Source organism: Grus americana, unplaced genomic scaffold (genome assembly GCF_028858705.1).
Source record: "Grus americana isolate bGruAme1 unplaced genomic scaffold, bGruAme1.mat scaffold_581, whole genome shotgun sequence".
Taxonomy (NCBI): domain Eukaryota; kingdom Metazoa; phylum Chordata; class Aves; order Gruiformes; family Gruidae; genus Grus; species Grus americana.
The window spans coordinates 25,776-37,650 of NW_026561816.1; the positions used below are offsets into that span (position 1 = coordinate 25,776).

Sequence of the window (11,875 nt, forward strand, 5' to 3'; positions counted from 1 at the left end):
TAAGCTATGACGACCTGCGGTCTGATTTCACCTCTTGAGTTCATCGCTGTTCCCTGCGAGGAAAGAGGGAAAAGGAGGTGTTCTCAAAATGAAGGGGTGGCGAGTACCCGCCAGGGATGGCAAGTGGGGCAAGAGAGTGGGGTTTTTTTTCCCTTCCGTCCACGCTTCAGCACAAAAAGCGCTGGTGCTCTCCCAAGATGCTTTGCTTTCCGCTTTGTTGCTGCGACAGCCAGCCTGAGGGCCGGCTCCGTCGTTCTCAAAGGGCATTAGTAACAACCTCCAGACCTTCCAAAGGCGGAGGCAACGGAAGGGAGGGGGAGGATGCAAAACCGAGTGCAAACTGCTCCCTACCAGCAGCTTCGCCTCGGTATCAAGCCCTTTGCAGCTGAGCGATCTCGGCACAGCCAGCGTCTCCTGGGTACCCTTCAAAGGCCCGTGCGCCGTCAGCACGGAGACTCAGTAGAAGGCGAGGCGGCAGCGAGGACCTTACCCTAGAGGAGCCCGGGAGCCGCAGCCCCTCCCCGCCAGCCCCGTCGGCCGGCTTCGCGCCGCGGAGCACGGGCGGCCCCGGAAGGCGGATGTGGTTCCGGGTGGCGCGGCGCCATGGATTCGCTGTGGCGGCTGAAGCGGTTCGATGCCTTCCCCAAGACCCTGGAAGATTTTCGGGTCAAAACGTGCGGGGGCGCGCTGGGTGAGCGGGCGGGGTGAGGGCGGTCGGGGGCCGGCGGCAGGGCGCGGGCCTCGCCGTGGTGCGGCGGCCGGGGCGACCTTGCGGGCCGGCGCTCGGTAGCAACTCGGGGCAGTGGCGGGCGGTGTGAGGCGGGGTTGAGGCGAGGCGGGCGGGCGCGACCGGCGGGACTGATGGCGGTTCTCGTCTCCCCGGCAGTGACGGTTGTCAGCGGGCTCATCGTGGTGCTGCTTTTCTTCTCGGAGCTGCAGTACTACCTCACCAAAGAGGTGAGTAGCGGCGGCGGGGGGGGCCCAGTGGTGCGGGGGGAGCCTGGCCCCCCCCCGGTGCTGCCTCCTGCTCGCGGTGCCCCGGCGGAGAGGCTGCCCTGCGGCCCGTGGCGGCCTGCTGTGCCCCCGCGCTCCCGCTGAGCCGCCGCCTCCTCCGGGCTGCCCGTGCAGCAGCTTCACCCGCCGCAGACAGGTTTGGGTTTTTTTTTCTTTCCCCCTCCTGGTCGCCTTGGCGATGGGAGCGGGTCGCCCTTCCCCGAGAGCCGCTTGGTGCCAGGGCTGGCTGGTGGCCTCCGGCACCCTGTGGCAGGAGAGCGTCTCAAAATCTCTTCTCGCTATCTCGGCTCTCAACAAGCACAAAATACAAAGCAAAGCAAAGCAAAGCACCGCGGGACCCCCTGTCCCCACTCCAAACTCTGAGATTCCCAAAGGATTACTTTTTAGAAATGGCAAACGCTTACCTATTGTGGAAGGTGCGGGAGGCAGCAGCTCAGGTGCCTGACAAACCCCAGGTCTTGAAAATGAGCTCCTGAGCCAGAGCAGTCGAGGGAAAGAGGCCTTTTGATTTGCTTCCAAGTGAAAGAAGACTGTGTTTTTTCTTTGTTTCTAGGTTCACCCGGAATTGTACGTTGACAAATCGAGGGGAGATAAACTGAAGATCAACCTGGACGTTATTTTCCCACATATGCCTTGTGCTTGTGAGTCAGATTTCTGAATGTTGGGGATAGTTTTCCTACTTGCCAAGGGCCCGAGAGGCTCAGTGTAGCATGGTGCTTCCAAGTGCTGCTTGGGCCATGGACAGAGAGGAATTGATGATCCCTTGTGGTTATGCAGAGATTCCAGCCAGGCCTGCTGGGCATTCAAGCAGCGCTTCCAAGTCAGGCAGCATTACTTTTCGAGTTTATAAATGAGGCAAAGGTATAAACCCACTTCCGTTTCTTACGTTGTGTTGTACTTTGTCAGGGAGCACACTAATACTGAAAAAGCTGGCCCGGAGTTCACTTGGGACTCAAGAGTTGACTGTGGTGGTGGTGTTGCTGAAAAACTTTAGAGCCTCCTTTGGAAGTTACTTGATGAAGCACAGCTTTTCCATGATTTTAGTACTGAAATTCTGGCTGTAATGCCAATGCCATGTGATAACCTTTTTCCAAAATTTTTTAAATCAGAAGGAGCGTTAATAATCTGATTACCTTTTAACTAAACTCAGAACAAAGCAGCAGTATGAAGTGACGGAAGATGTTGCAAGTCTTCCTGGGTATTACTGCTGTGCCTGTTATCTGACTGCGCACTAATCTTCCCTGCCTCTTGTTCTGTTGTCGTAATTCTTTTGGGTAATGCATTGGGCTCTAAATGTAGTGAGTCTGTCTTCCTTCTGACCACCCAAGATACTATTGGTCTTTGCCTTGCTCACATTTAAAAGTGTGTGGGAAGGCCAGAGCGATGGGAATCCTCGGCTGTTTTGTGCAGAGAAGCTGTCAGTCTTCTAAGGGAGCGTGTAGCCAGGAAGTGCATCATGGAGTTTTGATACCAGAGTGGGCCCACAGACCTTCTCAATCTTCTTTGTGAAAAGGGATCAGAAGGAAATGTGCTGATGTTGAAGGGGGAAGGGTGAGGGAGTAGAGGTAGGAGGCAGCTTTCAACCAATTAACTCCTGAAAACGGTTGTGGTCTTTAAGGGGTTTTGTTTTGGTTTTTTGCCCAAAGCACATTATTTCTCAGGGTAACGCTTTCTGTGGCAGTTGGAAACAGTCCTTCTTGTCCACCAAACCAAAGCCCATGTTTGGCAGGGTCATTTAGGGTGCTGCAATGTGTGTTTTATTCCCTATAAGTCCCCATCCATACGCACTCTTCCAGGTTGGCACGTTCTTATCCCCCTCGCTGAAAGATTCTGTATCTTCACTGGTTGAACGCTCTTCCTCAGCCTGCCGCAGGCCGTAACAAATGTGTGTTTATTGACCTTTTTCCTTGCTCGCTGGTTTCAGATTTGAGCATTGATGCCATGGATGTAGCAGGAGAGCAGCAGCTGGATGTAGAGCACAATCTGTTTAAACAACGTTTGGATAAAGCTGGCAATCGTGTGACTCCAGAGGCTGAGCGACATGGTAAGATGCTATTCTACCTTGGCTACGTAAACCTCTCCTCTGTGTTTTTTACATGTTATGACTCATCGTTGTACTTTGATACAAACAAGAAACGATTCTGGCAAAGTGTTGCGTCTAACCGTGATACTGTCTTGACTGTTCCTTTCCAAAACATGAGCTCCTTCTTACCTTTTCTGGGAGGTAGTGTAGTTCTACGTAGCAGCGTGAACTAAATTTGTTGATTTGTATCACTCAGATTTAACTTCTCTGTTCTTGAAGTTGAAAGGCTAACCTAAGCCAAGAGCTGAACAATTGGCAGGTATGAGAGTTTCTCCCGTTTGTCGTGGGAATGTGGTGGAAGTGTTCTTACTGTTGTGTCACTTAGCAGCCTCTCTGAATAACTCTTGTATTCAGAGGTTGTGACATTTCAAATCTAGTGTCTGGGGACAAAAGCATCTGTTCCGTATCTAGTTCTCAGTTAACACATGTAGGCCTCCTGCCTTGCTTGTATTGCCAGTCTCCATCAGGATTGCTCCATCTGAACTGGTTGCTCCAACTCCTTATCTAATCAGTGGAGAGGAAGAGAAACTTGTAGGACGCAAACTATCTCGCCTAGAAGAGGTGTTTTAAAATAGATGGGATGTGTTGCATGCAACAAGCAATTTCTTCTGCTGTCTGGAAGAAGCACGCGGCTAGTTCGGTTTCCATCACCCATGTTGCAAGTTAGATCAGAAGTATCCACCCATCTTCATTAAACTCTACGATTATCAGTTCCTATTAGTAACACTGACATTCAGTCAGTTCTTTAAACGGCAGCTATAGCAGTATTGACCTTAAATGTAGGAAAGCATACCCAAATTTTGTGGAGTAGTATCTGGAGGCTTTTCCTAATCGTAGTTTCATTAAAATAGCTTAATGATTTCTTGGTAGGTTGCATTCTGTGCTTGGATGTCATCTTATTCGTTTCCATTGAATGACAATAAGTGATTGAATTCTTTATTGGTGGTTCTTATCGTTTCCTTCCTTTTAATGTGGACATGTTTCACACTGCATATGTGCATGCAAGCTGAGGACCATGTTAACAGGAGGAAACCCCACATGTAGAGCTTTATGTACTGCAAATTCTTTGTAGTCTCTCAGCTGTGTGCATTACCTCTGGGTGCTGTCTCTGAGACAGCTCATCAGGCAGCTACTGATGATGTTTAAAAAACTGTTCCTGGTTGCTGTATCTTGAAAGACTGCTTGTATTGTACAGGCGTTCTTACTGAAATGGTGGGAATCATGGCTTTGACAAAGCATAGCAATTATTCAGCTGTGTTCTTCCCAATGCTATCTTTCAGTGTGGTGACAAGATTAAAAGCCGTACCAGTTTTTATGATGAATTCTTGAGTGCACATCCAACTACTTTGAACGTTGTATGCTTTAGAACGCAAGTCTTGCACAGTTGTTTAATAATGGGTATATTTTCCTGAAAGTTTTTATTTGCTTGATCATAACTACCATAAAGTATTTGATGAAAGAAATAAGATTAAGGATTGATTTTCATGCATATTTTGTACTTTCTAACTAAAATCTCTTCTTTTTGTGGCTAATACGAAATACAGATGTCTTTTATACTCACTTCTGTGCACCTGTTACACCTCCCAATCTCAACAAACAAGGCCCTGATAACGTTTTATCCCGTCAGCAGTGCCTGACTGCAGGATGCGCAGCTTCCGACACACAGTCGTTGCAGTTACTGGGTGTCGAACAAAACAAGAGTACAAGATAGCATTTCTAGACATGCCTCATCACTTTGCCTCCTCTTTTGTCTTAGAGCTGGGGAAGGAAGAAGAAAAAGTGTTTGATCCAGATTCTTTGGATGCCGATCGCTGTGAGAGCTGTTACGGGGCAGAGTCAGAGGACATTCGGTAACCTTTACATCTTTTCATATCTTCTTAGCATTTGAATTCAGACTGTTCTGTTGCGTGCATGGTTTTTTTCCGAAATGTCTATGAAGGTCTGTGCAATGAAATCCTCCTGGGCACGTGTTCCGAGAACAGTGAGAACTGTTGTGGTTTTGGTATGCTTTTGGAAGCGGCACTCCAGATTGTTAAGAGCGTGCAGAGTTAAATTGTCTAGTTTGTCTGCACGCCTGTTTAAGGGCAGTGCAAACTGCACTACCTTTGCAGTAGCACAAAGACTGTATCTCAGCAAACTGCATCTTTTCTGGGGTTATTTGGTGTCCAGAGGGGAGCTGCGTAAATTATTTCACCATTGCATGAGCTGTCTTGGAATAAAACCTAGTTATGGCTTTGCATCCTTTGCACTGCTGCTGCAAGCTTCGCATCCTTATGGGAGCAAAGACCAGATGTTTATCGCTCACACAAACAGTGGGTGTCATTTGGTGTTTCTCATTCCTCCTACCTGCAAATTCCTGTAGGAATGGATCCGTGATAGGCTGCAGGTTCTGGACTATCTTTCGCTGTTACTGTCTCTGTAGCGACTTGGTTTGTCCCATCTGCCAAGTTGTGTGCTTCCCTGTAGATGTTTCCATCTTGTGGGATTCATGACTGCAGCCTTCAGCTTTCTCTTTGGTCCAGCAAAACACGCAGCCAAGACAGAAGACTGTTCTTTCCCGTGACCAAGGTGTTACCCAGAGGTAGAAAAGCAACGAAGCAAGTTTACTGTTAACCCTCCCTCCAATGCTGACAGTCTTGCCCTAAAAGCAGAGGAAAGGAGGAATAGAAACAGGCAGATGCTTTGTTCACAGGGAGAAGTTCCAAACTGCTCAGAACTGTGGGACGCTGGTGTCATTTTTGTAGCAAGTTTCTTTGCTACAAATTTCTTTGTCTGAAAGGACAGGCAAAGCCCTCTTCAGACTCCAGCACTGCATGAAACCAGCTTGCATCCTCATGCTGAAATCTCAACAAGTACATCCAAAAGCTCGAGCTCCTTCAGGAGTGTTAGGTCAGCTCCCGAGGTCTGGTCCCTGATGTTTGCTGTATCACTTTGTTGGAGAAAAATCCGCCACGAATTCAAGTCCTGAGCTGGAGTGTCTCTTTATAGCGATAAAGGTGGTAAGATGATGGTGCTTGTGCTTTTGCAGGTGTTGTAATACTTGTGACGATGTCAGAGAAGCATACAGGCGGCGAGGCTGGGCCTTCAAGAACCCGGATAGCATAGAGCAGTGCAAGAGGGAAGGGTTTAGCCAGAAAATGCAAGAGCAGAAGAACGAGGGCTGCCAAGTGTATGGTTTCCTAGAGGTCAACAAGGTGAGAGATGGGTTTTGCTGTGAACCTGCTGCATGGTGGTGCTGACTGTGAAAAGGCAGAATTGGGGCGTTCCTCTCCTTTTCCAGCCTTAGGTGTTCACAGGACTGTAATATAACAACCCCTGGGCTCAGCAAGGTACTTGTGCCCGTAAAGGAGTTCAGTAGGAGAGTCAGGAAAAGCAGTGGGAAGGGGCTAATGCTTTGTTTCATTGTGTGGGCTGGTAGGCAGCCTGCCGGCTGGAGAAGCTTAGCTTTTCCTACTGTCTAGTGAGTCTTTTTGCCGAGGTTTCTGGAGGAGGAGAGGCAGCTGCTTTGAGGTTAGATTGTCCCACCTGCCCTTCTGGTCTTAAAACAGAGACCACTAGTGGATGCTGGAGGTACCAGTAGCCAACACTTGCCAGCAGAGGTGCCGGAGAGAGTGAAATGTTATCCTCTTTAGAAAAACAGCGGAAGCAAGACTGTTGGAGTTGGTTGACAAAGCTGAAAATGCTCAGAGAGGTGGTTGTTGCAACTGGTGTAGGAAAACGTAGTACAAGATGTACCAGATAACTATGTGACTACCCTGTCATTTGGTGTGTTAACAAACCCAGAACACTTGGATGTGCAGGTTACGTATCCAAGTACATTCTAGAAGTCAGGCCCAGGCTAATTTTTTTAAATTTTTTTAAATTTTTGATTCAAACTCTGGGGGTTTTTTGCATCTTGGTGTACTCTTCTTGGAGACCACATTCTCTATTTCTGGAAAGTAAACCTTTTACTCATGAAGCCAGACATTGTGATTTGAGCATCATCATGGGTACCGAACCATTACAGGACCCTCTGTCACATTCAGATCCTCCAGGGCAGAGTGTGTATAATTGCTAGTAAGTGTCAGTGAGGATTGGCACCTGATATCCACATCCCTTTCAGATTCCAGGATGAAATTTTAACAGCCTTTGTCTTTTGGGGTGTTTTGGGGCTTGGGTATTTTTTTGCAAGTTCAGTGCTTTATTTTTGTGGGTTTTGGATGCAGCTTATTTTCATGGACGTATACGTAGGATTGCTGTTTATTGTATTAAGTTTTTTTTGTTACCCTGCTCAGTCTCCCCCTCAGTTACTTTCTCCACTTCTTTTTTGTGATACGTTTTTGTATTTTCTGCAGCAGCAGTCAGTTCCCTCCCAATAGACTTAATTCTTTCTTCTTCCCATTTTTATGTCCACTGAAATAATCTACTTAGAACAGTTAATACCAACATCAGTATGTAATTATGGCTTTCCACATGACTGCCTGTGAGGAAAAGAGGAAATTCATATCTCATGAAAGTGAGGTGCTCGGTGTATATATTGTTTAAACAAAAATGTAAAAATCTAAGCACCGCTGCGACTGATTTATTTATATAGATTCAGACCTTTTAATGAAAGATTTCTGTCTCCCACAGGTAGCTGGAAATTTCCACTTTGCACCAGGAAAAAGTTTCCAACAGTCTCATGTCCATGGTAAAGTATTTTCTTTTCCTGCTTATTGTGACCTTTAGCTTCCAAGTGTATCTGACCATTTTCTTTGAATGTCTTTGCACTGCTATCCATAATAGCGATGACACTGCTGCGGTGAGGAGGGCATTGTTGAAGTTTTGTTACAGAGGTTTAGAACCATCGTGAACAAATAGAAGTGTTTTCTGGAGGTGCTGCCACATGGGTGTGGAAGAACTTGGGAGGAGAATGTTTATGGGCAGTCTGACAGTCTCACTGGTTCCACAGAACTGCTGCTCTGATGTACAACAACCTCAAGTAAATGGTTGGAAGGGACCATTAAAGGCCATCTAGTCCAACCCCCCTGCAATGAGCAGGGACATCTGCAACTAGATCAGGTTGCTCAGAGCCCCGTCCGGACTGACCCGAGTGTTCCCAGGGATGGGGCATCTGCAACTTCTCTGGCAACCTGTTCCAGTGCCTCACCGCCCTCACAGTAAAAAGTTTCTTCCTTATATCTGGTCTGAATCTACCTTCTTTTAGGTGAAAACTATTCCCCTTCATCCTATCGCAACAGGCCCTGTTAAAAAGTCTGTCCCCATCTTTCTTATAAGCCTCCTTTAAGTACTGAAAGGCCACAGTCAGGTCTCCCTGGCGCCTTCTCTTCTCCAGGCTGAACAAGCCCAACGTTCTCAGCCTTTGCTCACGGGAGAGGTGCTTCAGCCCTCAGATCATCTCCGTGGCTTCCTCTGGACCTGCTCCGACAGGTCCATGTCTGTCTTGTCCTGAAGACCCCAGAGCTGGACACAGCACTCCAGGTGGGGAGTTCTCTCTTGCTTTCCTAGTTATTCATAACACATGATTTCCCTTTTTTCCTAACCTTTTTCTGGGCAGTGTTTTCATGGCACCAAGAAACAACCAAGGAGTTTTCTCAGACCCGTGAGGAAAATGGACATCTTGGAGCCTGGTCTTTCTTGTACATGAAGCTGAGGCTGTTTTCTGCCTCAGTATGACCTTTCTTCATGATCTTTTTTTTTTTTTTTTAAACTCTACAGAAAGAAGGAAGGAAGGGGGTTTTTTCCCCTTAAAAAACTTGACTAGTATTAGTCAGAGGGCAGAGCTCTGTGAGATATTTCCTGAGCTCCCTTGGAAATATCTCGTTTGGATCGTAATTATAATAATAATAATATATTATATTATATAATTATAAGGAAGCAAAAGGTCTCACTCCGGGCACCGTGGCCTTCAAGATTCTGTATAGAAACCGTCTATCTGTTTATTCTGCATTCTCTAGCCAAAACAGGGCCATCTTGCTGCCCTAAGACTCCCTCCTTTGGCTGCTTCTCAAACCAACCTTGGGGATCTCCATCCACAATGTTCCTATAAGAGATAAGCAGACACCAGTGTTTTTAAACACTAACGTGCAATTGCCACAAGGACCTCTGATGGTCTCCTGAAAATCTTTTCTTTTGCAAAGCGACTGTTTGGCATTTCACTTGTTTTAACACAAATTCTCCTTCCTGCCTTTATGCAACACTCATGTGCCTGAAGGAACCAGAAACACTGGAAATGCGGAAAAACTAAAAGTGTAAAAAAAAAAAAAAAAAAAAAAAAAATTAAAAATTGTCCACTTGTAAGAAAAGTGTTATTTTGTCCTTTTTGTTTTGTTTCTGCCTGCGTGAATGGCGAATCCAGGTGAGATGATTTCGCCTCCCCTGTTGTTGTTTGCGTGGCTGTTTTTCTCTGCTTGTATGTAACACCTTTGTTCTCATGTTCTGTTGACGTTGGTTCCGTGTTTATACACATGTACCCAACCCAGGTGAAAGTTGTTCTGCACGGTCATTAAAGACAGCTTTGCATTCCTTCTGGTTTCTCATAATCCCCAGGCCCGGAAGGAAATGTAATTTGGAAATTGAGGGAGGGTGTTTTTCTGTCTTTAGAGAACTGAAGGGAAAGGTCCGGCTCTGCTGGGTTAATGCAACTTTTATCCATCCATCCATCCATCCATCCATCCATCCATCCCCTAACATCTCAAACCTTCTCAGAAAAATGCCTTACCCAAATCTTAGGTCTCCCCAGACTTATTTCTTAAATATCCGTATACCGCGGTAGTCTTTATGCCTGTCACGTAAAGGGTGGGAGTCCGATGTGTGGCCGAGGGAGGCCCTCCCGTTGAGTCCCGAGGTTCAGAAAGCACCCCCTTGCTCTCTAAACTCCTTCTCAGAGAGGAGCCTAGGTGCGGCTGGGTCTAGTCTTAGTCCCAGACTTGGTCAACAGTTTAAGTCTAAAGGGTTATATATAGCCACATATCAGAGTCAACGTTTGCCTGTCAGAGCCCCCAAAGGACTTTGACTGACTCAGTTTCGCAAAGTTGAAGCAGATAGAAGTGGGTGGAGGAGAAGGAGCACAGCCCGTCGACCGCCTCTTCCAGGTTCTTTTCTTCCCCCACCCCCCCCCCGCCCTCCCAGGGATAACTTCCTCAGTATCCTTTATAGCTCAGCCTTGGCTGTTCCCTGCCACGGGTGACGTTTAACATGATTTGGGTGGAGAGTCGAGTACTATAGTCATATAGGTTTAGCATGTACTCCTTTTAGCTCATTATCATATTTAGGGGTGTCAACTTTAATATTCGTTTTGCAGATAATGAAGCAAAAGGTCTCACTCCGGGCACCGTGGCCTTCAAGATTCTGTATAGAAACCGCCTATGTTCTTCTCAGATGCTGTGTTCTTCTCAGCTGACCACTGGAGGCTGAGCACTTTATTACTAGAGGTATTTCTGCAGCATAGATGTTGTTCCTGTTTTATCTTAGTTTTCATCATTACTAGATGGTTTAGTGTGCGTTGCTATTCATTCCTCATCTCAGGTCATCGAAATCGTTCTCTCTCGGAGAATTCACACAGCTGATCTTACGCCTTGGTGCCATCCGTAATGGTGAATGACCTTTTAGCCAGTGCGTAAACATACTGCTTGTACTTCTTGGACAGGTGCTCTGTCTGTCTTCAGAGACTGTGATTCTCCCGGAGAATCCGAGCTGGAGCTTGGGGAATTTGCTTTTGAAGCGAGCAGGGACTCTGATTTTCGTCCCAAGTTACGGGAAGCATTGAAAACTGGTCGCTTTAAGCCCGCACCGTGATGCTCCATCTTCAGAGGGTCAGAGAAGACCCCGGCTCCTCAGTGTCATACCGGCTGCAGACGGTCTTGTCTTGTTCCTCAGCTCATCTGCGATCCAGTTGCACTGAGAAATCCCCGGTCGTTAGGAGGAGGACGGAAGGAGGTCGTGAGGAGGACTGAAGCGGTACTTCCAAGCAGACTTTTTGGCAGGGAAACTAGTTAGTCTGTTGCTGAGGTGCCAAGGGCTTGTACTTGAAGGCCCGTGAAGACCCAGCGGACTCTGCTGGGACGGTCGATGCAGCCACAGATTCAGTGTGGGCGTAAGACGAGTTCAACAGAAGGTTGGGTGGTCCCCACCTTGGCTCTGCACTGAGTAACAATTAAAGCCTGCAGATGTTTACTGAAACCTGAGGCGTGATTTTGTAGCCTTTTTTCTTCAGTGTAACACCTCTGCTAGGCATTTGCCACACAGACCGCAAACGTCCTGGTCAGCTTTTGGCTGACCCAGCTCACGCAAAGGCCCGATGGATTCTGGGAGCAGCGCCATTAGGTGCAAGTGAGAGCACCAGGGAGGCAGCACAGGGGGCCAGAAAGAGCTAAAGGGCCATGATGCAGCCACCGTCACCTGCAGCCGGCTGTCTCCTGTAGCCGTCATCTTTGTCTGGCAGTACTGGCAGAATCTGCTGATTTTTGGAAATGGTATAGAGCAGACTTCCAAGGCGGAAGGGATAAAACATCAGCTGAGCCAAAAAGCCTTTGAAGCAGCTCCAAGAGCAGCTGGACTGCTGAGGCTCTTGTGCTTGTGCTTCCCAGCGTGATACAGGGGACGCCCGCACTGTGAGGGAGGAGGAGGGATGAGCGCTCTCGCTAGGGCACTTTGTTTTATTTCTTCGTGAGCTCACGAAATAAAGCTTAACTCACAGAGTACGTTGTCCTGTAAATGTCAAGCTTTCTCTCCCGTACTGGGTTTCCTCTAACTGCTCGCAGTCGTTCCATCTCTCCGTGCTTGGTTTTCGTAGGAGCT

At 47.6% G+C, this 11,875-nt stretch overlaps 1 protein-coding gene across 7 annotated transcripts; it reads left to right on the forward strand.

Annotated features, from left to right (window-relative positions):
• Positions 1 to 204: 204 nt before the first annotated feature.
• LOC129200864 (endoplasmic reticulum-Golgi intermediate compartment protein 3-like) lies at positions 205 to 11,057 on the forward strand. Of its 7 annotated transcripts, XM_054812111.1 has the most exons (9): positions 236 to 691; positions 887 to 957; positions 1,568 to 1,655; positions 2,939 to 3,058; positions 4,854 to 4,947; positions 6,126 to 6,291; positions 7,709 to 7,766; positions 10,380 to 10,509; positions 10,725 to 11,057. In XM_054812111.1, exons 1-8 carry the CDS (start codon positions 604 to 606, stop codon positions 10,490 to 10,492), a joined length of 798 nt encoding a protein of 265 aa, XP_054668086.1. In that variant the 5' UTR covers positions 236 to 603; the 3' UTR covers positions 10,493 to 10,509; positions 10,725 to 11,057. The 7 variants fall into 7 exon arrangements, 4 of the variants coding, with proteins under 4 accessions (XP_054668086.1, XP_054668087.1, XP_054668088.1 ...); XR_008575136.1 differs by lacking the exons at positions 10,380 to 10,509; positions 10,725 to 11,057 and adding an exon at positions 9,034 to 9,376 and having other exon boundaries at positions 205 to 691; positions 7,709 to 8,557; XR_008575138.1 differs by lacking the exons at positions 10,380 to 10,509; positions 10,725 to 11,057 and adding an exon at positions 8,634 to 8,728 and having other exon boundaries at positions 7,709 to 8,057.
• The last annotated feature ends 818 nt before the right edge of the window (positions 11,058 to 11,875 follow it).